The following is a 25,061-nucleotide window of genomic DNA, read 5'->3' as shown; positions in this document are numbered from 1 at the left end:
AGCCTCATCCAGCATCTGAATTGGTTACAATAGCTAACAACACTAACCAAGCATCCGTCTTAGATCTGAACATTTACAGACTTGAAAAGAGTTTTGTGAAGCCCGTTTTGTCATCCTGTTTAGCTATTATGCCCCATATCTATTACATATACAGTAATAGTTAATTGACACTTTCAACATTCATTCATTTACTGTTCTGGTCACTCAAGGCAATCAGCCACATTACAAGAAAAAGTGTGTTTTTTTGTTCTTGTTGGAGTGGCACTTTGTACACCTGAATTACATAGATCAGTAGGTACTGATAGGTGGGTGCATGGAAGTTGTTTAATATGACACTGTTTTTAAACAACACGAGAATAGTTTTAAAAACACAGCATGCTTATGCATTTAAAGGTTTATTGTTAAAACTCAATTTTGTCCTTGGCAGAACATGCAGGATTGGCTCAGCTGACAGAATGGAAATCTCAGAGGGACACAGCAAAAATTAGCTGCACACGCTTCTGAGATTTCCGTCCTGCTGAAAACAGTCTAAATTGTCAGCTACATACAACTTCTTCACCTCTATTCATAAAGCCGTGACAGATGGGAATTTATGACTGTGCACCGTGTTCTCCCCAAGCTGAGCCTCCTCCAGCCTGAAACATTAATCTCTGATCGAGTAAGCCCTGCATCTTTGCAGACTCATCTGGTAAATGAAAACTTGCCTGGCTTTTGGCCCAAGTTATTCTTTGTGTTTGGTCAACACAACGGCACATTTCTGTGAAAATCAATTCAATTTTTCAATTCAATTTTATTTATATTGCACTTTTCACAATTGTTTAATTGTTTCAAAGCAGCTTTACATTAATAGATGCAGGGAAAAAAACAGAAACATTATAAAACATAAGCAGCAGAATACAGCGGTTAAGATTAACCATACTAGCAAGCATAGTAAAAATGTACCGTATGTAAGAGGGTGCTAAGTTAAGCCAATGTCAGCAGACTCCCCAGGGGTTGAAAAACCCTGTGGGTGAAAAGTCCTAGGAGGGGGAAAAACCCTTGGGAGAGAGCCAGACATAGCTGATTTTATATTATATAATAGTTAAGATTTTTTACAATTTTATGGGGATTAAAACATAATATACATTGATTGGGTGTTGTTAAGTGTTGATTCAAACCAGCTGGTTGTAACGACATAGATATGTGAGTGAACTTTGAAAATGTTTTGGGTTTTGAAATTAAAGCTCAACATGTTTTTTGTGGATAAAATATTAGGTATTTTTTGATGGTGATGATTGGGAACTACAGGGATACTTTGTTGTAAGGTTTGTAAATGCTGATAATAAATGTACAAAATCACGAAAAGCAGTAGATCCCAACCTTTTTTACTTGATATTTTAAGGTTGTAACAATCACAACTTCTATACCAATAAAATAGTGCTTGGAATAACTAGAAGATATATTTGTTACACACACGCAGGCACGCACACACAAACATATACATATGTAACCTAATATTTACACAAATAATATATAATTATATATAATATTTGAATATACAGTAATAAATCAAATCAAATAATTAAATGTTTAGTTGTTTTTACTTTATTTAAATATTTGTTTTGTCGTATTTTAAATAATTTCGGAAGTTGTTGAGGGCCCTAAATAAGAAACATTGTGTATTTAATTTATTAATATTTAATATGTTAAAGTTTTCTTAGATAAATACGGGCTGGTTTAGGCTATTTTGGATCGAGTATGTAAAAATAGATTATACAGACCTTGCTAAAACTGTCCAGAAATTATCCAAGCTTTCAAAAACACCAGATGGGTGTGTTTTAGCACAGTCGCAGATCCTTACTGGTCATAAACTGTCTCCAGTCATTTCCAGTCAGCTTCAGACTGTTAAACACCAACAAATCATTACATTTCGACCCCGAACATTATTTTCCATAATTCAAACACAAATTTAAACCTGTTATTTATTTGTAAACGCTATATGTGATGCAAATCAGCTAGGCGTAGCCTACCTGCAGGCGAATGTACGAATCCTACTATTGGAAACGGTTAACACTTAATATTCTCGAGCAATGCCTTCACTATTGTACGGCTACCAAGCCGCGTCAGCCCCACTTAATTAATATTCAACAGACGAGGGCTGCTATAGGACGGAAAATGCACGATCGTATTAATATTCATAAAGAAGTCATTTGCCATAGGGCGACGTCAGCAAGACAAAATTCATATTCACGATGAAACCCTTCGTCATAGTACAATTAGTAAAAATCACTACCCGAATTTCAGTTGAGCTTTAAAAAGGAGCGTGTGAGGGAGCACGGAGTAGCGCGGCTACAGCGAGGCAAAATGTTTATCCAACGACAAGGTAATATGACAAAACAACAATGTTTTGAATAAACAAATAATTTGCGTGTACTATTAGGCGCCGGAACGTGTCCTGTAAGTGTTGTTTTCTGTGCGGGATATTGTGTGACCCACCGATGCATCCGGATGGACACGTGCCAAAACTATTTATCTATTTTATATCCGTTTCAAACAAATTTAAATGCTTTTTCTCGACAACACAAAATACTTTTTTAGATTTTGTTTAGTCTGCTACAGTAAGACTATATGTAGGATGACACTTTATTATCCTATATTAACGTATAATTCTAAGATTCTGAGTCTACCCCGTCTGCGGTTTATCCATACGGACTAATACTGTAGCTTATCTTGGGTTTTATACGGATTGCCTTGCTTATTGGATGCAGTAGGGCTAATCGGTAACTGTAATCGTCTTTCATTAGAGCGGCAAAGGATTTTCTCCCAATACAAATCATTGTAAGTTGTAGCGTAAATAGATTAGCGCAGCATGCACGCACAAGCACGTGTCCCTATATGCAAGTATGCTCAAGAATACTATACATTACTATGTTTTAAATTGCAAGTTATTGTCAGTTATGTTTACAGAAATGTTGTGGGCTTAATGTGACGTGAAAATAAACTAAGCTGTTGGAGTGATGGCTTCGGTGGAGTTAATGTATATGAACAACATAGGGGTTAGACCTGATCCCCCTGGAGTTCTGGACTGGTCCTCTAGTCCTCTTCATGTCCACAGGCTTAACAGCTCTGTGGAAGAGTCATCTCCCACGCGGAAGGCGCCTGCTTGTGATAGACAATGTAATTCAGCACCACGGACGGCTCCCGTTAAAGGACAGCATGGCCAACACCGACACCAACCCACAGAGAAGGTCAGAGTTTGTTGCGACGAGGAGCTGGAGACCTCGTTCACGTACGTCGATGAAAACGTCAATCTCCGATTGGCCACCCCGGACGCGAGCGAAAAGAGTCTACGCCGCGCGACGCCGCTCCGTGACTCCGCGAGCGAGATCCGTGCCGAGGGTATGCAGGAGTTGTCGCTAATGTCCGATTTAGACATCAGCTCGGAGAGTTCAGCCAAATCTGTAGATTACGGATTCATTAGCGCGGTCACGTTCCTTATTACCGGAATCTCGCTGGTGATCATATCGTACGCTGTCCCGCGGGACGTCAGAGTGAACCAGGAAAACGTATCCGCGCGCGAAAGGGAAAGACTCGAGAAGGAGAGCGCCCGGATAGGCGCGCACCTGGACAGGTGCGTCATCGCGGGCCTTTGCCTTCTCACTTTGGGCGGTGTGGTGTTGTCCACTTTGCTGATGATTTCCATGTGGAAAGGTGAGATGTACAGGAGGAAAGCCTTCGCGTACTCCAAGCACTCTACAAAGCTTTACGGTTCTGTTAATTTAAGAACAAAATCGAGCCCCAGTCGGTCGTCGCCACCGCCGTGTCCTGGTGGTCTTGTGGAGGAGGACAATGCTGATGTTATTAGTTGACTGAATCTTTCCATCTCTTGTCATTTATCCCTGTTGAACTGCCTACAGTGCATAAATAACGTTGACCTTTCCAGCATGGCCGAACAAACCTTGTGTGTGACTGTAACCATTGCTTAGTGATCTGGATAAACACAGTATCACATGACAGTTTTCTCAGGTTCTAGAAATATACAGCATGATATGACTGCATTATCTTTCTGAATAAACTAAGTTTAGAATATTCTAGTTTTGTGACAGAGAGTAATGGCAGTATTCAAACCTATAAAGAATTAATATTCTGAGAGCATTGAGCTCCAACAATGAATAAATACATACTGATTCACAAGTCAACTTTTGCTTTTACTTCTCTTACTCAGAATGCTGCTGCTAATGTTGACAATCGTATACTGCCTCTTTCCTAAAATTTTTAATCTTTGTCTGCATTATGCTCACTTTAGCCATAATATGATGTTTAGTAATCGAGGGCTACACTTTCTTATTTGGAGCGTTCATGTAGCAAGCCATGAATTATCCGGAAGAATTTGCCATGTGCTATAAAAACGCTGGGTTATTTTTAACCCAGCACTTTATCACAAAAGAGACAAACCCAGCCGTTGGGTTAAATTGACCCAGAAAATGTTTATACTTCACCCAACAATGAGTTAAAACAACCCAGGATAGGTTAAATTACAAAACAACCCTTTAAAATAACCCAGCATTTTTTTAGTGTATACACTCAATACATGGCAATACATTTTGTTATGATTGTGATTTTTTTCCTGTTATTTTCTTACATTATCTTTGTAAATATGTGAAAAGGGCCATGCAGAAATCTAATCCGTTTTCCCAAGCACTAACATTTTTATAAATATTTAATGGGGGTACAGTAGCTGCCACAATCATCTGCTAGCTTTTGGAAATTTAAAGCCATCTCTCTTGAGAGAGGAAAGCTTATATCTTTACTGACATACACAGACACAACAGACAGATTAAAAACCTACAAGGCCTATATAACAATATTTTAACTCAATGAAAAAACACCATGTTCACAGGATTTATCATGATGCTATATGTTGATTTGTATCAATGCACATGTGGATATACTGTAACGCTGCTGATGCTACTGACAATTCATAAAACACATAACAAAAATTCACTTTCTGGTGAGAAATAAAACTATATCATTCTTGATTTAGTCTGTGTTTTATTGGTTCAAGTTAAAATAATAGGCATTTGATGGTGAAGTGATTTAACTGTAATTTTGACATTTGCACTCAATAGTCAGTTGTCTAAACTGGTTTTCAGTGTCTGCCCGAGCAACATGTAGACAAATCCATAAAAAATTATGAAACTGAATTAAAACTGTGACTGTTGCTCGTGCTTGGGCACGATGGCCTTTTAACAAAGACAAAATCTTACTGTGGTGGTGCTACTAAATATTATTTAGTTACTTCACAGTGCAGTGTCAATGCTATATGTCAATGTTTTTGCAATAATTAACAAAAATATTTTTAAAGTTTGGCACGGACTGCACAGAGCTTTCATGGACAAAACTTCCTCCATTTGAGATATAAGCTATGAAGCAGTTATAATTACAATACTAACACTGCAAAAAAAAAAAACTTTCTTACTTAGTATTTTTTGTCTTATTTCAGTAGAAATATCTAAATGAGCAAACTGACCTAAGAAAAGAGGTCTAGTTTTTAAACAAGCAAAAATATATGCCAAATTTTTTTCTTGAATTAGCCTAAATGTTTAAGAAAAAAGTAAACTTATCTCAAGAATTTTTCTCATCCCATTGACATATTTTTTTGCTTGTTTTAATGACAAATTCACTTAGATTGTATATTGGTTGTCTAAAAACTAGACTTATTTTCTTAGGTAATTTTTCTCATCAAGAAAAAGCATCTTAATTTAAGAATTTTTTTAGATATTTGTATTTAAAACAAGACAAAAATACTTAGTAAGTTTATTTTCAGTAAACAATGCTAACAAAGTCTTAAAAGCAAATTAAAATGTTAATTCCATATTTAAGAGTTACGTGATATAATCTTTTTACGGGATTGTTAACTAAAATTTTGCAATTTATATGGAACACATTAACCAAATTTATTAGTCATATAGTCTTTTTTGGACCATCCGGAGCTCATTTCACAACCCCTGCATGCACTGCAAAAATTACTTTCTTTCTTAGTATTTTTGTCTTGTTTTCAGTAAAATTTGAAAACAGTTCTTAAATTAAGATGTATTTTCTTGATGATCAAAACGACACAAGAACCCAAGTCTAGTTTTAGGCCAAAAATATCAAATTTAAGTTATTTTGTGCATATGACAAGCAAAGAAATCTGCCAATGGGGTAAGCAATTTTTCTTGAATTTAGTGTTTAAGAAAAATGTTCAAGGTTTTTTGCTTACCCCATTGGCAGATTTTTTTTTTTTTTTTTTTTTTTTTGGTTTTTTTATGCACAAAATAACTTAAATTTGATATTTTTGGTCTAAAAACTAGACTTATTTTCTTGGGTCGTTTTGCTCATCAAGAAAAAGCATCTTAATTTAAGATTTTTTAGATATTTTTACTGACAAAAATACTAAGGATTTTTTTTCTTGAAAATCATTTTTTGCCGTGTGTTAACTTAATCCAGTACACAGATACCTTATTCAAAAAGTCACTTGATTCTACAGAAATGCTCAAATACTCAATGTACAGCTGAAGTATGTGTACTTGTACCCTTGGAAACCATATGAAAAAAAATTCCAGTGCTATTGATTTCTCAGAAGTGCACTCCACTGTTACAACTTCAGAGACCTGACCTTGGTTCTGGGCGCTCTTGGCTGCCTTTTCTCTGCATTATTTTTAGCATAAACACAATGTGGGTATTTAAATGGCTTTCTGAGATTTATTAACTTTAGACTTGATATCTCTTTGTAATGTAAATTCAATCCTTTAAGCTCTTTAGCTGAAATGGAACTATGCTTAGCACCCAGATTTGTTTCTCCTATCCGGCTCTATTAGCTAGAAGCATTTGTTGTCATCATGGGGTGAAGCCCATGGGAAATGTTTGAGAGGCCTTGTTACTTATTCACCTGTCTGGATAAACTATGTAGATTTGATTGCAAATGGAGAAGAATGTCACATGTAGGCTTTATACACACTTGTTCACAAATGCTGAAGTGCAATTTCTTTTTGTACCCGATGCACTTAATTGCAAGGTGTTTAGGGTAAACGCATCCAAGTTGCATATATACAAAAAAAGAAAATAGTTTTGAATAACACCTTGCAAGGTTCACTGAAAAAAAAATATTCATTGAATTTAATCAATTTTTTTAAGGTAAGTGGTTGCAATCAATTTATTTAAGCTACATTTAAACAAAAGTTTTATATTTTATTTTACTTTACTAATCTTTTTTGTTTAAATGTAGCTTAAATAAATTGATTGCAACCGCTTACCTTAAAAAAATTGATTAAATTCAATGACTCATTTTTTTCAGTGTTTTCAAGCCTTCTTTACCTTACATGCATATGATGATGATGTCATTTTAGCCAGGCTGGTTTGCAACAGTACCATAAAAAACGGTCCCTTGTGTTCAGTCCTGGCAATATAAAACTGTGAATAAACTAATGCTCTGTTTAGATCAGTCGGAGGCGGGTGAAAATGCCACCTAGCAGTGTCGATGCAGCTCAGAGAGCATCCAGACATGATATTTTTCACATTATGTTTGGTTTTCTACCAAATACGCAACATCAAAAAGATTCAAGTTAAAATAAGGTAACGGTGAACTTAAATCAGAAAGTATATGGGTCTGGTCTTCATGGGGATATAATTTAAAAAAGCAAAAAATAAGCAGCACAACCTAAGCAAATGCACAACCACAGATGCAATGACATACCCTTGAACAGAGGTTTCATTCTTGTGTGTTAACATTTGTTAAGTGTACTTCCCACAAATGCCCAGCAGGTGGCACCTGTAGATCTAACTAAGTTGAGTGCTGGATCCATATCTTACATATCTTATATACACAGCTTATTTGATTTCATAAATTGCTTGCAGGTATCAGTTTCTCTTTGTTATCAGTTTACATACGTTTTATTTTTCTCGCATGTGGTAAACTCCAGATTTTAGATTAGAACAGTTTCAAAAGAATTCAAGAAAGTTTTTGCATGCAATCATAATCATAACAAATGCATAACAACTTAAACGCTTCCTGCTAATGCATCCTTAATACGGCCTCATTACAAGCAGCCCGTGTAACTCACTGGTCTTGTTATAAAAACACAAACACACACAGAGCTCTGACCTCTTGATGTGCTTTGGCTTTATTTAGGACAGCTTGTGTTGGGCAATGCAAACTTTGTATTACGTGCCTCTGCCTCGCCAAGAACTCTCTACGGCCCAAGCGATTAATTATTTATTCCTGTCAATAGCTGTTAATGGATACGCTACCAGCAGCGTGTAACAAGGGTTTCCTCTCGTATATCACTATAGGATCAAGGCGGCTTTTGTTTGCATGTCACGTTCGTGCACCGCGTAAAGGATTACTGCAATGTCATGTTTTGTTTAGCACTAACGTTGACAAGACGTGCGATGGCCTGATGTGATCTCGGCCAGGGCCGCCTTACCCCTCCCACTTGGATATCTGTAAAGCGGAGCAGGCATTTTGCGGGAATCACTGGCGAACGATCGTATCTGGGCCGATCTCGGGTTTCTCAAGACCTGATGCTGTGCCTTGTCATCACTCTTAACCTTGGAGCTGGGCTTCGCCTTTTGGCCCTGCCAGTGGCTTCTGTAAACATGGAGTGAAAACAGTGGGACTGCCACAAAATAAACACAAACGCACATATTACCAAAAGCACTGCACAAAACACACACTTTTTATATCTCTCCAATCTCTCGGTCCCAGCACAAACACAGGCACAAATTGAAATCAGGATTTCCAGACAAAAAAAGAAAGGGATACGTGCAAACATATGCTTTACATAAAAGAAGGCAGTAACTCAGTTGAATGTGACTGTGGATAGATTTGACTTGACATCATTGATAAACTATTGGCCAGAAACAGGAAGCACCCTTCCTGGAACTTAATTGACACTGTATTCTTAACCCCCACTACAACACACAAATACCATCTGGAGCTTCTGAATACCAGCTGTGGTATGAAGTTGTATAAATGTGTTTTATATGAATGTGTTTTATAGCTTTAGTTTTTGTTCCCAAGTAGAACAATATTGTGAACATGATCTGTGACAACAAACTGGTTAATCAAGTAATAATTACACTTTTTACAATGCTAAAGAAGAACAATTTTGACTGAATGATTCAGTAACATCCAAAGACTCTTTCGGTTTCTCTAAGTTACTCTTAGTGCTAAAAGGTTCTTTATACTATAAAAAAATGTATGACGTGTGGACATGACATGTATGACACAAATGGCATTGATAGCACCTTTATTTAAGAGTGAAGTTAATCATTAAACTCTCAAAAATAAAGGTACAAGAAAAGGTATCACTGTGGTGGTACCTTCTTCAAAAAAGTACACTTTTGAACCTAAAAGGTATTGGTACCACATACTGGTATCTTAAAGTTACAGATCTGTACCAAAATTGTACATATTAAGATTTTTAAAAGGTACAGTTCCAAGTGACAACTTTTGTACATTTTTTCTGAGATTGTACCTATTCATATCCCTTTAGCTACAATATTATAATTTCACCGTGTATGAAAAAATAAACATCTCTTTGAACTACACAAAACATTTTTTTTATAAAATGCTAAAAATGCAACTCTTAGCTTAGATTAAAGAAGGACAGACTAAATTCTCAGTAGCTGGGTTTCCAATGAAATGTGAAGCAAATTTTTTCATGAATTTACAAAAAAAGAGCAAACAAATGCGAATTAGGTGCCTTTCCATCAAGTTGTTTGAGCGAATGACTGTGGTATTGATAACCTAGTAACCAGTGGCAGCCGGTAACTTCTCTTTCGAAGGGCACAAATTCAAAAGATGTTTTTCGGTGCGTCATGTGAACCTATGTGCATCACGTGTCATGTCAAAATACGTGCCAACTACAAGCTCAGCGAAAGGGTTTATGATAAAAGAGACACTCACGTTTAACAAAATACTTGCAAGAGTATGCCTGACCAACAACCACCGGCGAAACCCAATCTCCTTATCCGTTTACATCATATATATGTGTGTGTGTGTGTGTGTGTGTGTGTGTGTGTGTGTGTGTGTGTGTGTGTGTGTGTGTGTGTGTGTGTGTGTGTGTGTGTGTGTGTGTGTGTGTGTGTGTGTGTGTTTGTGTGTGTGTGTGTGGGTGTGTGTGGGTGTGTGGGTGGGTGTTTGAGTGTGTGTGTGTGTGTGTGTGGATGTGTGCGTGTGTATCTCCCAAGGTTTTTTTTCCTCCTAGGACTTTTTTTCCTCCTAGGCTTAAAAAGTCAGGAGGTTTTTTTCCTAGGGGGGTTTTCAACCCCGGGGAGTCGGCCGACATTGGCTTAACTTAGCACCCTCTTCTATACATTACATTATTACTACGCTCGCTTGTAAAGTTTATTCATAGCCGCTGTATTTTGCTACTTATGTTGTCTGTCGATTTTTCTGTGTTTTCTTCTGCTTCTATTAATGTAAGCTGCTTTGAAACAATTACCAATTGTGATAAGCGCTATATAAATAAAATTGAATTGAATTGAATTAAGCGGGATCTGGCAAGCGTGAGCGTCTCTTTACTCATAAACCCCTTCGAAACATCTGCAGCAGGCACATATTTTGACAAAATGCGTAATGCACATAGGTTCACATGATGCGCCGAATACATATTTTGCAGACTGATCTCATGGAAAGTCTTGTTATAGTCACGAAAAATGTTATTTATTTATTTGTGCCCATGGCACAAAATTCAGCTTTTTTACGTGCCTTGAGCATGAATGTCTTTTTCGTGTCACTTGCACACATTTCTATAAATAGTTTTTCGTGTCTGTGGCACAACTTTCTTTTTCATGTCGTTTTATGTATTGTTTTCTCATAGTTTTTTCCTATTTTCTTACCATTGTCGCTTGGGGTTGGGGTTAGATTCACTTTCTGTTATATTTTTAGACATCCTAACCCAAACCCCAACTTTAGTGAGAATAGTTTTAAAACCAAAAGAAAAACATATAGAAAACCAATACATAAAAGTACATCCAAACCTCAAATCTAAACCTAACCCCAAGTGATAATGATTTAAAAATAGGGAGAAAAAATGAAAAGAAATATCGTAAAATGACCAGAAGAAGAAAGTCGTGCCACGGACACAATTTTTTTTTTAGAAATTCGTGCTGAGTGACACGAAAAAACTTTCGTGCTCAAGGCATGAAAAAAGCTGAATTTCATGCCATGGACACAAATAAATTAATAAAATGTATTTTTGCGACGATGTCGAGCCCCATATATGAGAAAGACAACATCAGCTGATACATCTAGACGATCAGTCACATGGGTTTACTGTTTGCTACATCCGAATTTATTCAGCAAATATGCTTCCATGTCCCATTATTCGCTTTAACTCTTTTTCGCACAAGTCAAAAACCACCTCAAGCAAGCGTAAAAACTTTTTTTGATAATTAAGGGACTTTTAATTTGGCGTTTCCATTACTCATTTCTTATGCGATACTTTAAAATGCGCATAAAATCGATGTGATGGAAACTATCCTAGTGTGAATTAGTCACAGGATACTTTAAATGCAATAATGCTGAAAACCAACAATGGCACCTCCCTACACACAAACACATTTACGTTTATGCATTTGGCAGATGCTTTTATCCAAAGTGACTTATAGTGCATTTAAACTGCACATTATCAGTATTTGTGTTCCCTGGGAATCAATCCCACAACCCTTCACCTGCTAACACAATGCCCTACCAGCTGAGCTACAGGAACACTTCCAAAAGTTCACATGTGCTCCTGCAGCTCCGGGGTAGAGCGTTGCGTTACCAGCGCATAAGGTCATGGGTTTGAACAAAGGGAACAGTAATACTGATAAAAATGTATACCTTGTGAGTCACTTTGGATAAAAACACTTGCATGTGTGTAATCTCTAAGGCACATCTCCACAATCACCCAGAAAAAATCCAATTGTTTTTGATTGACAGCGTGAACTTTATGCAAACTCCTCCAAAGTCGTGGTTGTTATTGGATAGTCTGGCTGGTGTGATCGTGATGTGCTGCATCACATCCAAACAAGACTAACCACTGACACAGAGCTTAGTGGGGTATTTGATGGTGCTCTATGGACCATACTTGCCCTTGTGCAAGGCACCTTAACCCTAATTGCTCCCGGGCGCAGAAGGGATAGCTGCCCACTGCTCCGTGTGGTTGTGTGATCACTACTTCCAATGCAAGTGTTTACAACTTGCTGGAATGGGTTAAATGCAAAGGTCACATTTTCAGTATGCACTTGACAAGCCTGTCTCACTTTTACTTTTTACTTTCACCATACAGAACATAAATCAGCCGGAATGAAAAGCGAGAGCATGATGAAGAGAACTGACAGGTGTTTGGCTTTTAGCACCGATGTTAGCTCATCTCTCTCTCCTCGTCCTGCTTGTTCCAGACTCTCTTTTAACAATAAATGAGTTACTGAGGTAAGAAAGCTATGAGTCATCGACCTTTTTACAAATAAACAAAAGGACTCCCGCTTTTGTCTTATGATCGTGTCAGAGGGTTCGTTTTGCTTCTCCTCTGGATTCAAGGTTGGCAGAAGTTGCATTTGTGAAGAAAGGGTTGGGGGGGTTAACAAATCTCTGTCCTGACCGACATCCTCGTAGCTAAGGTTTGTCTGAAGCTTTAAATTTTGTGCGTGTGTGTGTTGGGAGGATAAGGATGACGTGATCTTCTTTATCCCAGCCAATAAAAGAGAGTGGCCAGCACGGATCCGGTTCTGTACGTGCCGTCAAATTCAATAAGGTAGTGCTTTAATGTTTTCTTTTAATCAACCAAATTGCATTATTCACCGCCAGGCGGTCCGTTCCTCCCCAACGGCCGCCCGGCGCAGAAGAGAGGAGAAACGGGGGTACAGACAGGACACCTTGTTCCGTTCACTTTGAAAAGCGGATTGGTAAGATGTCCAACAGACACAGGTGGGATTTTTAAAGAAGTGTAGGTCAAATGTGTGTATAAACCAGCTCGTGTCTGCAAAGGTGACATAAAGTGGACTTAATCAGTTAGAAATGGCTAAATGCACTGCCTATGGAGTATAAAAACAGATCCATGGCTTACCATTCAGCTCCGCACCTGCTTTGACACTGAGTTTTGAGGCTCATCTGGCCAATGTGAGTTTGAATCTGTTTGAATTCTACCCATTCTTTTTTGTTCTTTCTAAATTGTTGAACGGTATGAAGACAGCTGAAGGAAGCTATAGGGCAGTGCTTCCCAATCCTTGTCCTTAAGGACCCCCTTCCAAAAAGTTTTAGATGTCTCCTTATTTAAAACACCTGATTCAACTAATCAGACTCCTTCCAAAATGGTAAACATGTCTCCATAACAAGCTGATGTGTTAAATCAGGTGTGTTAAATAAGGAGACATCTACAAATTCTTGGGAGTGGGGTCCTCGAGGACCAGGATTGGGAAGCATTGCTATAGGGTATTTCCCAATTTTTTTACAAACTCTTCAAACAAAAATCTTTTTGTGTACTCCTTCTCTCTGAACTCATGCACATAAACTACAGTAACACAACGTATACTACATTAATACAGCATATATATTGTACAATGTTATATTTGCATTAATTTATTTAGCAAAATGTTTTATCCAAATCAGTTTACGAATCAGGTAACTTGTAGCATTTTGCCTTAACAGTCAACAATAAACATGACGTAATGACGATGGGAAGAACTGAACAGCATTAAAATTAAAAAAGTGTATTTTAATAAAGTCAAAGTCAGAGTACCTTTATTGTCCCACAACACGATTGAATGCAAAAATGCAATTTGTGCAAATTATGGTGCAAATTATTCTAAAGTTCTTTGTTCTGCTCAAACTCAAACTAATGCTTAAAGGATAAACACATTTAAACAGTGGTTGCAGTATTGTAAGTATAGGTATTAGCTTAAAGATTACAATATTATAAGTAAATAGACATCAAAACAATATGATGATGTTCAACATAAAACTCTTTAGTTTACAAAAGAATAGAATTTTTAATAAAATATTTTTTTGCAAGTCTCCACTTTCACAAAATTATACAGTCAGGAAAGGCAGGGTGATTTTGCCAACTTAGTACATGCACAAAAGTTGATTTTCAAAAAGGCTCTTGTAGAAATTTCAGTGACCACGCATTTTCATTTCATTGGTATTTCATTCATCAAAATACAATAAACTACAACAACCATCTATTAGGATAAACTTGTCAGTAATTACACTGATGTAAGCTTTGCTTAAAAAAAGCATCCTTCGGAGGTCGTGTAGGCTGCATACATAATAAAACTCTTATCTTAAAATATTAACAATTATAAGGTTGACTACACTCTAAAAATGGCTGGGTTAAAAATCACCCAATGTTGGGTTGTTGTTATGCAACCATGGGTTATAATAACTCAGCAGTGTGTTCTTTCCAATAGTTACCCAACGTAGCTTAAAAATAACCCAGCCATTTTTAGAGTTTATTATTCTTACTGTGGGTTCACACCAGACGCCAGTTCAACGATTTGTGCGAGTACATTACATACAAAGTCAATGCAAAGACGCATCAGACACGTCCTCGCGTGGGGCGATGTGAATGACACGATATTTAACTCGAGCGAAAAAATTGGCATGACACGAAGTTAAATCCTGCGAGTAGTCTAGATCGAGTAACGCGAGCGAAAAATTGGCATGACACGAAGTTAAATCCTGCGAGTAGTCTAGATCGAGTAATGCGCTGCCCCGCGTTTGGTGTGTATGTAGCATTAGTTATTCGTAAATTGTTGTAATAGGCTTATGACTTGTGAATGTAATGTTCAGTTAACTGTTATAATCCAGACTTGATGTATGCATATTTGAGAATCAAAATCTGTGGTTCAGTCAGTGAGTGAATCATCAACGAGTCAGTTCATTAAGGAATTGATTAATTTGACTGAATCAGTTCATGATTTAAACTAATTACTTTCTGTGTTTGATTCAGTCCAAACTGGTGGATTTTTTTAAGAACTACATCATTCAAGCATTTTTTTAATAAATTTATGTAAGTGTGTGATCAGTGAAATAAAAAATTGAGTTCAACTTAGAACAAAATTGACAATAGTTAAACAAGAGTATGAGATAACCTCTTAACTTACTGTGCAACGTCTTGGACTACTTCTTAACTAACTTTCACCGTTCACTTGGTTAACTGCCTTGTAAGCACGTCGGATTTGGAAGGGAAGCAGCAGTTTTATATACACTTAACAAGACAGGGACAAAACACTTGGTTTCCACTGAATTTATCTTTGTAACTTCATGTAATATAGTCACAGTTGATAATAGGTCAATAAAATGGGCTTCATACAGGCTGTGCTCTGAAAACTTTTGCCACAAAGCAATGTGGTATTTTTACGACTTTCAAACCGAGTTCATTTATTTCTCATCGGCTCAAAAATGAATTTGTGTCTGTTCTAATGTCCAAACAAAATAATGCTAAGTGCCCAATAAACATAGCGAACATATAGTCAAGGTTGCACAAAGATGGGTGGTATTTAAATTCGTAAGTATAGTGGGCCAATCTAGGCAAAAATGCCAGGGCTGATTTTTTTTATCCGAGTCCAGCCCTGAATACCACTGCATCCGCTCTTCAATACTGCCAGTTATCATAAGTCATTTCTACGATATACTATAGTGTCTGCCAAAAACATGAATAGAAATTTTAATGTCATTTACTCTATGATTTTATTAACTCATCTTGGTGGTGGAAGGGGATTCGTTATGCTTAAAGGGATAGTTCGGCCAAAAGCGATGTTGAACCCATGATTTGCTCACCCCCCGGGCTGTCCGAGTTGCATGTGCCCATCGTTTTTCAGACGGGCACATTTTCGGATATTTTGGAAAATGTTTTGGATCTTTCAGTTGATTGGATGTGGTATTGCGGGTTCCAGCCCTAGTCCACGACCTTCAAGTCCAAAAAAAGTGCATCCATCCTTGACAAATCAAATCCAAACGGCTCCAGGATGACAAACAAAGGTCCTCCGAGGGCAATCCGCGCGGTGTTGTTGTAGAAATATCCATATTTAAAATTTTATTAACGCAATCAACCACCTTCCGGTAGCGCCGCCATCTTAGACTCATCCGCATTCAGGATGAGAGCTTACGCAGCGTACAGAGGTTTCTCTGCTGGTGCTCTGTCCCCCGCCCTCCAAATTTGTCATACGTCACTAAGAAAAGTGCGTACACTACGCTAATACTCTCTCCTGAGTCTAAGATGGCGGTGCTACCGGAAGGTAGTTAATTACGTTAATAAAATTTTAAATATGGATATTTCTACAACAACACCGCACGGATTTCCCTCAGAAGACCTTTGTTTATCATCCTGGAGCCGTTTGGATTTAATTTGTGAAGGATGGACGCACTTTTTTGGACTTGAAGGTCGTGGACTATGGCTGGACCCCGTAATATTACATTTAATCAACTGAAAGATCTAAAATATTTTCTAAAATATCCGAAAATGTGTTTGTCTGAAAAACGATGGACATATGCAACTCGGACAGCTTGGGGGTGAGTAAATCATGGGTTTAATATCGTTTTTGGCCGAACTATCCCTTTAATAGATAACTTTGATAATGCTTTAATTTAAAAATCTTAATGCTTCATAGCTTCAGTGCACCAAGTGACCTACAATCACGATTAAAACCCACTGCTACATTGTGTTCCCTCAAGATATTTGTGGCTTTCATAACTAAAAGACACTCCTCACATTTGATAATTTCTATGATAAATAACGTTACAGAGAGAGATGTTATTAAAGAGAACATGCAGTGCTCTTTTCATCTTGTGGTACCGTCTGATTGATGTTCCCAGTATGACATATCAGTACAATTTGATTGTGTGTTTTTCATCCCACAGACAGACCTCATGCAATCATACTCTTCTGGCAAATCTGATCCATGAGATGTTGGAAGAGAAGAAACCAAAGCGGCGACTTCAGCCACAAAGTCACTTTGAGTGAATGAGGAATCGGGTAACGGGATCAGGCGACATTCGGTGACTTCAGGCAAGCTGGCAGTCAGCCAGGTGAGCCGGACTCACAAATGGACATTGATTTTTCAATAAGGGCTCTCCGCGCTGTCAGCCAAGCGTGCCACAACGATATCCCAACTCTTGAGAATAGGCACTTGGCTACCTGGATGGTCGTCTAACTTCCTATACTTTAATCTTGTGTATATGTGTACATTTATGCATTTGGTGGATGCTTTTAGATATTTTATCAGCATGTGTGCTCCCTGGGGATCAAACCCCTGACCATTATGCTGATAACACAATGTCCTACCGGTTAAGGTACAGGAACAGTGTGTGTGCATGGATGTGCAACCAACCCATTCCTCTTAGAGGGCAACCTGAAAAGAATTGATTTTTTTATCCAAGAACAAACTCCAATTATTGAATTATGGAAATTTGGGAAGAACTAGGATGAAAAAAGTATAATCTTGATATTACAGTCATAATAAAGGTGGGACTGGTTGTTCTGCGATTCTTTAGCTTTACTGTAAAGCCAGACATCTTTAATGCGTCCCATCTATCAGGCCTATTCAGCCTGGCTGCAGGACATTGCTCTTACTGGGATGGCCTTCACCCGACCCTCTTTTCACTCAGCAGGAAGATGAAATTTTCAGAAGATTCATTCCATTGCTCTTCAGTATCAATTTGTGAATAACAGCCTAAAGCTTGGTGCTCGCCGCTTTATTCTGGTCATTATTTTGCCGTCTGAGACAAATTGGCCATTATATTTGCCATGCAGAAAAGTAATCAGTCTTTATGTGCTTAAGAACATTTAAAGTTATGACAGTAATAGAAATTTTGTCCAAATGAACAAATATATAACACTGCGCTAACAGTTTTTGGATATTTTAATGCAAAATTCTTACAAATTTTACCTTAAGGAATAAGCATTTAACAAATTATTTTTTTGCTAAATCACACTGCCCTCCAACTTTTTAGCATTTCTTTTCCAGGCGAAACATTGCCAACATTAGCACAAGAATTTGGTTAAGTTGGTGCGCTACCATTTCAGTATATGCAAGATCTCACTGGGCTCATATTGTGCAATCTGTTAATCGTAATGTGCACAATGAACACCTGGCTTACAGTGTCCCACGGAGACAGAAAAACATAGTGGACGGAAATAAATCGCTTGCATAAAAATTTTATGTCAGTAAAGTCGTTTTGTTTAGAAACTAATTTCAACCTCGAAGATTGCTATGAGATTTGATAAATACTTTGTTCTTTTGGGGAAAATCTCTTAATAGGCCTTGGAGAACAGCAGATTACAAAATCAATATTCACAGCGTTGTAAAAATTACTAGTTTTGCTTACATGTAATTATCAGATTTCAAGGCGATTTACCCTGACACTGCTAAACGAAATTGATTATCTGCTGGACAAAATAACAGAGGGTCTTGCGATCTATATTCAGGCCAGAGCTCTGTTGCAAGCTCATAAATTATGAAAATGCATTGAAAAGTGGATAATAAATATAATTTATACTAGCTGTGAGGTAGAAGCCATCAAGAGTCTAATAAAACTTAACTTGGCTAATGCTTACTGAAATGGTATTGCTAAGCACAGGGCACTTGTCAACAACTATGAGGTCATCTCACGCCGTAATGAGATTACCTAATCGTAAAAACGAGCGCATGCCCATGCAGATTTAGGGACGTAAAAGGTTTGAGGGTTATTGGGGCACTAAAATGACAGCGGGGTATAATTAGCTACAGCTGAGAAATTGTGATTATCTAGAGATCACAAAATCTAATGTGCCAAATAGCATGTCTATTAAAGAGGCAGCTGTGTTAAGTTGACACATGCACCTTAAGTTATATTGCCATACCTGAATTCTGTTTCCCCAGAGGAAAATCTTACATAGCTGATGGAACTTAATGGAGGTCACATGTATGCTTTATTTTATTAGTTTACAAAAAAGGGGTACAAAAGTATAAAGATCAGGTGGATAGCATACACGCCAATTAAAGGTGCCATGGAAGAACCATTGTTGGTTCTATAAAGAACCTTTACAATCCAAAAAACCTTTCTGTTTCAAAAATGGTTTGTTATAGTGTACAAAGGTTCTTAAGATTATAAAAGATAAAAGAAATCGCTCTTTTAAAAACGTTTAAGGTCCCCATGAAATCAAAATAAAACTTTAAAAGATTTCTCCACTTAAAAATAAAATCCCGATTTTACTCACCCCATGTCATCCAAGTTGTTTATGTCTTTATTTGTTTAGTCGAAAATAAATTATGTTTTTTTAGTAAAATAATTTTTCTCATTTTAATAGACTTTATTGGACCCCAACAGTTTACAGTTTCAATGCAGTTTAAAATTGTGATTCGCCAGCGCGACCTTACGTATTTGCTGAAACCCGCCGATAGGTCACACGTCACATATATGAAACGCACATTTGCGGACCATATTAAACAATAAACTGACACAAAGATATTAATTAGTATCATTCAACATACAACAACGTCGGAACGGTCCTCTTTCTCTACACTTGTAAACACTGAAGCAGTAGTTTTGCATACATCATGCGTGACTTTTCGACATGATTACGCAATGTGTAAGGTCGCGCTGGCTAGTGCAAGACGAGAAGTTGTGGTTTAAAAGTGCATATTTTTATTTTTCTTGCCCAAAAATGACAATCGCTAGATAAGACCCTTATGCCTCATTTGGGATCTTTTATAGTCCTTTGAAGCTGCGTTGAAACTGTAATTTTAAACTGCATTTAAACTGTGGGCTGTTGGGGTCCAATAAAGTCTATTAAATTGAGAAAAATCCTGGAATGTTTTCCTCAAAAAACTAATTTCTTCTCGACTGAACCGGGACCTCAACCTTTTGGATGACATGTAGGTGAGTAATTTATCGTGATTTCTTTTTTAGGAAAGTGGAGTAATCCTTTAAAACAAAATGAAATCTATAAACTTAAAATCTGTTATGAATATAAATAAGTTTATTCTGTCCTTAGTGTGTGTGACTGTAAACAAATCGACAGCTAACATGACAACGTTAGCCTTAATGATATAGTGTGGCCCAAAAAGCTGACAAAATACGCATACAGAAGATATAAGCATTCAAAACGTACAGTTTGGCATGTGCGCTAAAAAGTCTAGGATTTTTATTACGCCATCCTACACTTCAGCTTCTCATCAAATTTTTTGTCCAATAGGGCTTTGCATCATGACGTCATTACTTGGCATGGCGGCAATGTTGATTCGCCTCTTTACTGCTACTCGGACTACTGTGCAATGTTTATAGACGTACTCCATCTCAGTCGTAATTTCGACATCCTTTTTGGCGTAATTTCCGGACATAATTCCCAATCATAATTCCCGGTAAATTCCACATCCTTTTCCACATCATTTTCAGGATTTTAACATATTTTTTCTTTTTTTTCTTTCTCCCAACTCTGCTTCTCCTCCTCATTCGACTTGCTGTACGTTTACATTCGCTAGGCCATCAACATGGCCGCCACGTCCCAGAATCCAACGCGGCAACCGAGCCATATCAAATGGCTGCTAGACACTAAAGTGTCCTGCCACATTGTGCGGAACCTCCACCTGAAATCACAAGCACCTGAAATGAGACATCTGTTTGTACATTTACTATGTGTAAGTGTATCCAAAGATCACTCTTTTTCAAATCTCATTAATAAACAACTGAACTCTAAAAAATGCTGGGTTATTTTCAACTCAAAGTTCGGCCAGAAAAGGACAAACCCAGCTGTTGGGTTAAATGAACCCAGAAATGTTTATATTTGACCCAACAATTGGTTAAAACAACAGCATTTGGGGTTGAAAAAAGCCAGCATATGTTAAATTTCAACCCAACAGACTGGGTTCGTCTCTTTTGGCCCAACGTTGCACTGTAAAAAATACTTTGCTGCCTTAAACCTTTTTTATGAATCAACTCCGATTTACAAGTCATTTTAACTTACTATTATTTATTTTGACTAGAGATGAGTTGTTATAACTACAGGTGAGTTGACTTTTCTCAACTATATTTAATAAGTTGTGACAACTGTTGACATGACTTGTAAATCTGAGTTGATTTAACAAAATTTTTTTAAGGTAGCAAAGTATTTTTTACAGTGTGGGTTAAAAATGTGTAAAATCCCATTTGGTTCCAGTATGTGGTAAAGGGTGCACACACAGGGCACGCAGTTTTAACTTGATGACAAAGTGAACACAACACATTAATGATGTGAGACCTTATTATGTTGGATAGATGTAAATCATTCCCTCCTCCCACTGACATCTCCAGGTATTCAGCAGACCGTTTCGGAAATGAGCAAGCCTATGTCAACAGTTTTCTGAGTGTAAAACTCCATACTTGTATTTAATATTAAGCAGTAAAAGAATCACCTGCGGGTTTTTGGAACCGATTGATGCTCTGGGAGCACGTAACATTCGTGTCCAGCCAGACATTTTTTCATATATTTTATTTGAATATGATTCGCCAAAATATTCCTTTCCCTATTTCCGAACCCATTGCTCGCAGTAAAGTCAGCAGAACGGGCGCAATCCTCTCTTTACTATACGCGGCATTCCTGAATCAAATATGAAAAGTGATTTTACAACAGCGTTTTGTATTCATTGCCATATATTGTGCCAAATTACTCATGCCTTTGGATGTCAATTTTTTACAAGGCTAAATAAATTGCTTTAAAGTTTGGAGGCCGCTCAGAAACCATGACAGTAATGACTTTAGCAGTATTGAGTTTACCAATACTGCTTAGAGCACCATCTCCTATCCTGTCATTTGTCAATACGGACCATTATGCATAATTCATCCTGAAAACAGATCAAATCGGCCTACTGTTTCACAGTGAGGGATAAGTACGCTAATCTCTTAAAGTGACCTTCCACTGGAAAGAATTTGCTCATTTCTTAAAGTGATCTCATAGGATAAAGACACATCCGAATAGGCTTTTAGTTTTTCTTGATAAGTCACTTGATGTTACATACTAGCATCAGTCTTGCTCCTTCATGTGACCTCCACAAAGCACACGCACATATAATTGTCCCAAAAAATTTTCTTCGATATCTGGAACGGGTGATCTTGGTCTGGAAGGCCACAGAAGTTGCCATTAGCCTGCTGCACGACTCCGCTCCCCTCACCTCATACGATTATCCACACATTTCTCAAACAGATCTCATTTGAAACTGTCTAGATTCCTGCACCAATTAAGGCATTTCTCACATTCTCCGTTCCTTCTTTCACGCTCCTTGGCAGGAAAGGCGACCATGTTGGTCAAGTCGTCTCGAGTCTCGCCAGCCAACACCGCCAATGTCGATTTGCGGAGGCTGCCGAGATCCGAAAAAACAAAAGGAGGAAGTCTGGGCTAGGAAGAGCGTTGAGAAACATGTTGGGCGTGCCATTGTTTCTCAACCGCCAGAGGTTTTTTGGCAGGTTGGCGGACCCTTCTTTTCCCTCTAGTCAGCCCAATCTGTCAAAAGCCTCATGGAGGAGACAGAGAGGGCAACGTGAAAATGAGTAGCATTTGTGGGCTAAGATGGATGTTGGCGGAGAGGTGGAATGGAGCGATGGAAAGAGGAACTCCGATGAATGAATGAAGTTTTCCGCCACATCACATGAGTCAAACAGCCTTGCAGCGCATACCACAGACTCATAAAATACTGTTGTTGTTTTTTTATCTATCGTGGTTTATTTTGACAGTATAATGATTTTCAAGATTTTCGTTTCTTATACGCAGCATCATTATTCAACCTCAGACAATACAATGTTAACTGACAGAGGCAAGTTTGACTAATGTACTAGGCTCAGAAGCACATGGAAGAGAAATGGCTTATTTTCTGTACGAGGGTGTTTTAGTTCTTGATGACAAAATTAGAGACTTTTGAGTGGTGTCACATTCACTTAACCCACTCTGATATGTTATGGTTATTAAAGGAAATACTGTTCTTCATTCGAAAGAGAAAAATCTGTCTTTGTTTACTAACTCTCATGTTCAATCTAAATCCTTATTATTCTTTTTTTTTATTTAAAGGAAAACACCAGTTTTTAAACATTTTACTATGTTTTTACCTCAACTTGATAAATTAATAGATACCTATCTTTTATCAATGCATCCACTTTTAGTCTTTGTACAGCGCTTCATGAATGTGTTAGCATTTAGCCTAGCCCCACTCATTACTATGGCTCCAAATAAAAGTTTTATTTTGTGCCCCCATACTTACTTGTGTAACTACTCATGTAACAGTCTTTTAATAGGGAAAATATGGAAGTGTTTGGTGGTTTCTAAATTAAGGTGACCAGACGTCCCCGTTTCCGGGGCAGTCCCATTTTTTGGTGTTCCGTCCCCGACTGTTGCTGTCCCGGAAAACCCGATCAACATGTAGCCTTTGTTGTGTAGTCCGGAGCAATCATGTAATGAGTATTTTCACCAGTAGAGGGGGCCGCGAGCTACACTGATTTCTTAGTTGTGCGCCACTGATTTAGCGATGAAGAATTTACTATGAGACACATGAGAAAGCGTCATCAAGTTATCATCAAGCAATTTATCATAAGATATGAAAACAGTCATCAAGGTACTAACTACTACTCATGTTATATTAAAGAATTAAACCAATGAAGTGAACTGATCACAGCATGGTACTGAGCATTTGTTTTGTGTAAGCTAAATATGTTTACATTTTGCATTATTCCTTCTGTTCTTCACGTTTAAAATAGATTTAGGCTACAGAAATTGTTCAATTAATTGAATTAGAAACACTACAAAAAATGACTTTCTTACGCTTTTTCTCTTGTTTTCAGTACAAATTAGTGCTGCACAATTAATCACATCGCAATTGCGATGTCAGCCTGTGCGATTATATGACAGCAAAATGTTGCAATTATATTAAATAAATAAATGTGTGGACTTGTTAACACAGTTTGATGATTTTCCTTGCTGTTTAAAAAAAAAGAAAAACAAACAAAAAGGCAGTGCATGTGTGGCGTGCGTCGTCACTTGTGTGTGCGCAGTGCGGAAATACTAGCCTGACTACGTCAGACTTCGTACTTCCGCTAAATTTCATTACGCTTCTGTACTCAGTCTGAGATACCTCCCATTCAAACCGTTTTCCACCGGTCTCAAAACGACCGTCCAATCAACGAACAGAGGGCGGGCTGAGAGCCGTGACGTAGACGCTAAACGCCGAATCACGGTTGTAGTCTGTTGTGGACATGGAGACACAAGGTGTGTTCGACTTCATGCGGCGCCGTAAGAACCTTCAGCCGGATGACGTCAAAGTACCGCGAGAGCGATTTAAAGGAGATTCCTCCGTATGAGTTCGCAAATCGCTCTCGCGGTACTTTGACGTCATCCGGCTGAAGGTTCTTGCGGCGCCGCATGAAGTCGAACAAGCCTACAGAAAGCTCTGTTGTGGAGAACCGGCACTTGCCAACTTAAACCCGAACAAGAAAAGTGTTTGTTAAACATTTGAATGGAGATTATGTTGTTGCCCTGCTCCCGACAAGTTTTTGGAAAAGTTTAATTTATCAACTTTACCGATCGTCAGCGAGCAACTGTGTGCAGCACAGCTTGACGTGCACAACGATCGAGAAATCATGGAAGGGAATTATATTGTTCACAGTTAATGCTGGAGGACGCGTGGCCAAGCATTCTTTGGTGACATTCCTGATTAACCAGAAAATAAGGTAGGGAGATTTAATTTACATATGGTTATGGTTGTCTGGTGGAAGAGTTTGAGAGGAGAGAGGGGCTTTCCTCCCGTTAGACGTGAGTGGAAACCCACCGTAAGGATAGTGTTCAACTAGCTCTGGCCCGATTTACTTTACATAATCTGCAAAAGTCGTTCATAGCCATGTTAACTCTGGTATTTCGCTCGATGGGTTTGTTTTCACATCATACGTGTATTTTACAGCAGAGATTCGATGCGGCTGATCCGGCGCATAAAGCACATCATATCCAAATGTTATGTGTGATTGGCTTACGTTTAGACCAATGATTTTAAACTTCAGACAAGCCCCTCCCACGAGAAGGAAAACGATTGTCAATTATGCCCAGCCAGACTCTGTCTAT

General features: G+C 38.0%; 1 protein-coding gene across 2 annotated transcripts; it reads left to right on the top strand.

Moving 5' to 3' along the window:
- Positions 1-1,970: 1,970 nt before the first annotated feature.
- Positions 1,971-5,012, top strand: tmem74 (transmembrane protein 74). 2 transcript variants are annotated; one of them, XM_055211943.2, is made up of 2 exons: positions 1,971-2,362; positions 2,947-5,012. In XM_055211943.2, the coding sequence occupies exon 2, from the start codon at positions 2,997-2,999 to the stop codon at positions 3,846-3,848; it is 852 nt and encodes a 283-aa protein (XP_055067918.2). In that variant the 5' UTR covers positions 1,971-2,362; positions 2,947-2,996; the 3' UTR covers positions 3,849-5,012. The 2 variants fall into 2 exon arrangements, with proteins under 2 accessions (XP_055067918.2, XP_055067919.2); XM_055211944.2 differs by lacking the exon at positions 1,971-2,362 and adding an exon at positions 2,400-2,817.
- The last annotated feature ends 20,049 nt before the right edge of the window (positions 5,013-25,061 follow it).

Source organism: Misgurnus anguillicaudatus, chromosome 10 (genome assembly GCF_027580225.2).
Source record: "Misgurnus anguillicaudatus chromosome 10, ASM2758022v2, whole genome shotgun sequence".
NCBI lineage: Eukaryota > Metazoa > Chordata > Actinopteri > Cypriniformes > Cobitidae > Misgurnus > Misgurnus anguillicaudatus.
Note: the sequence above shows the minus strand (reverse complement) of the source record. Positions and strands in the feature narration are given on the sequence as shown.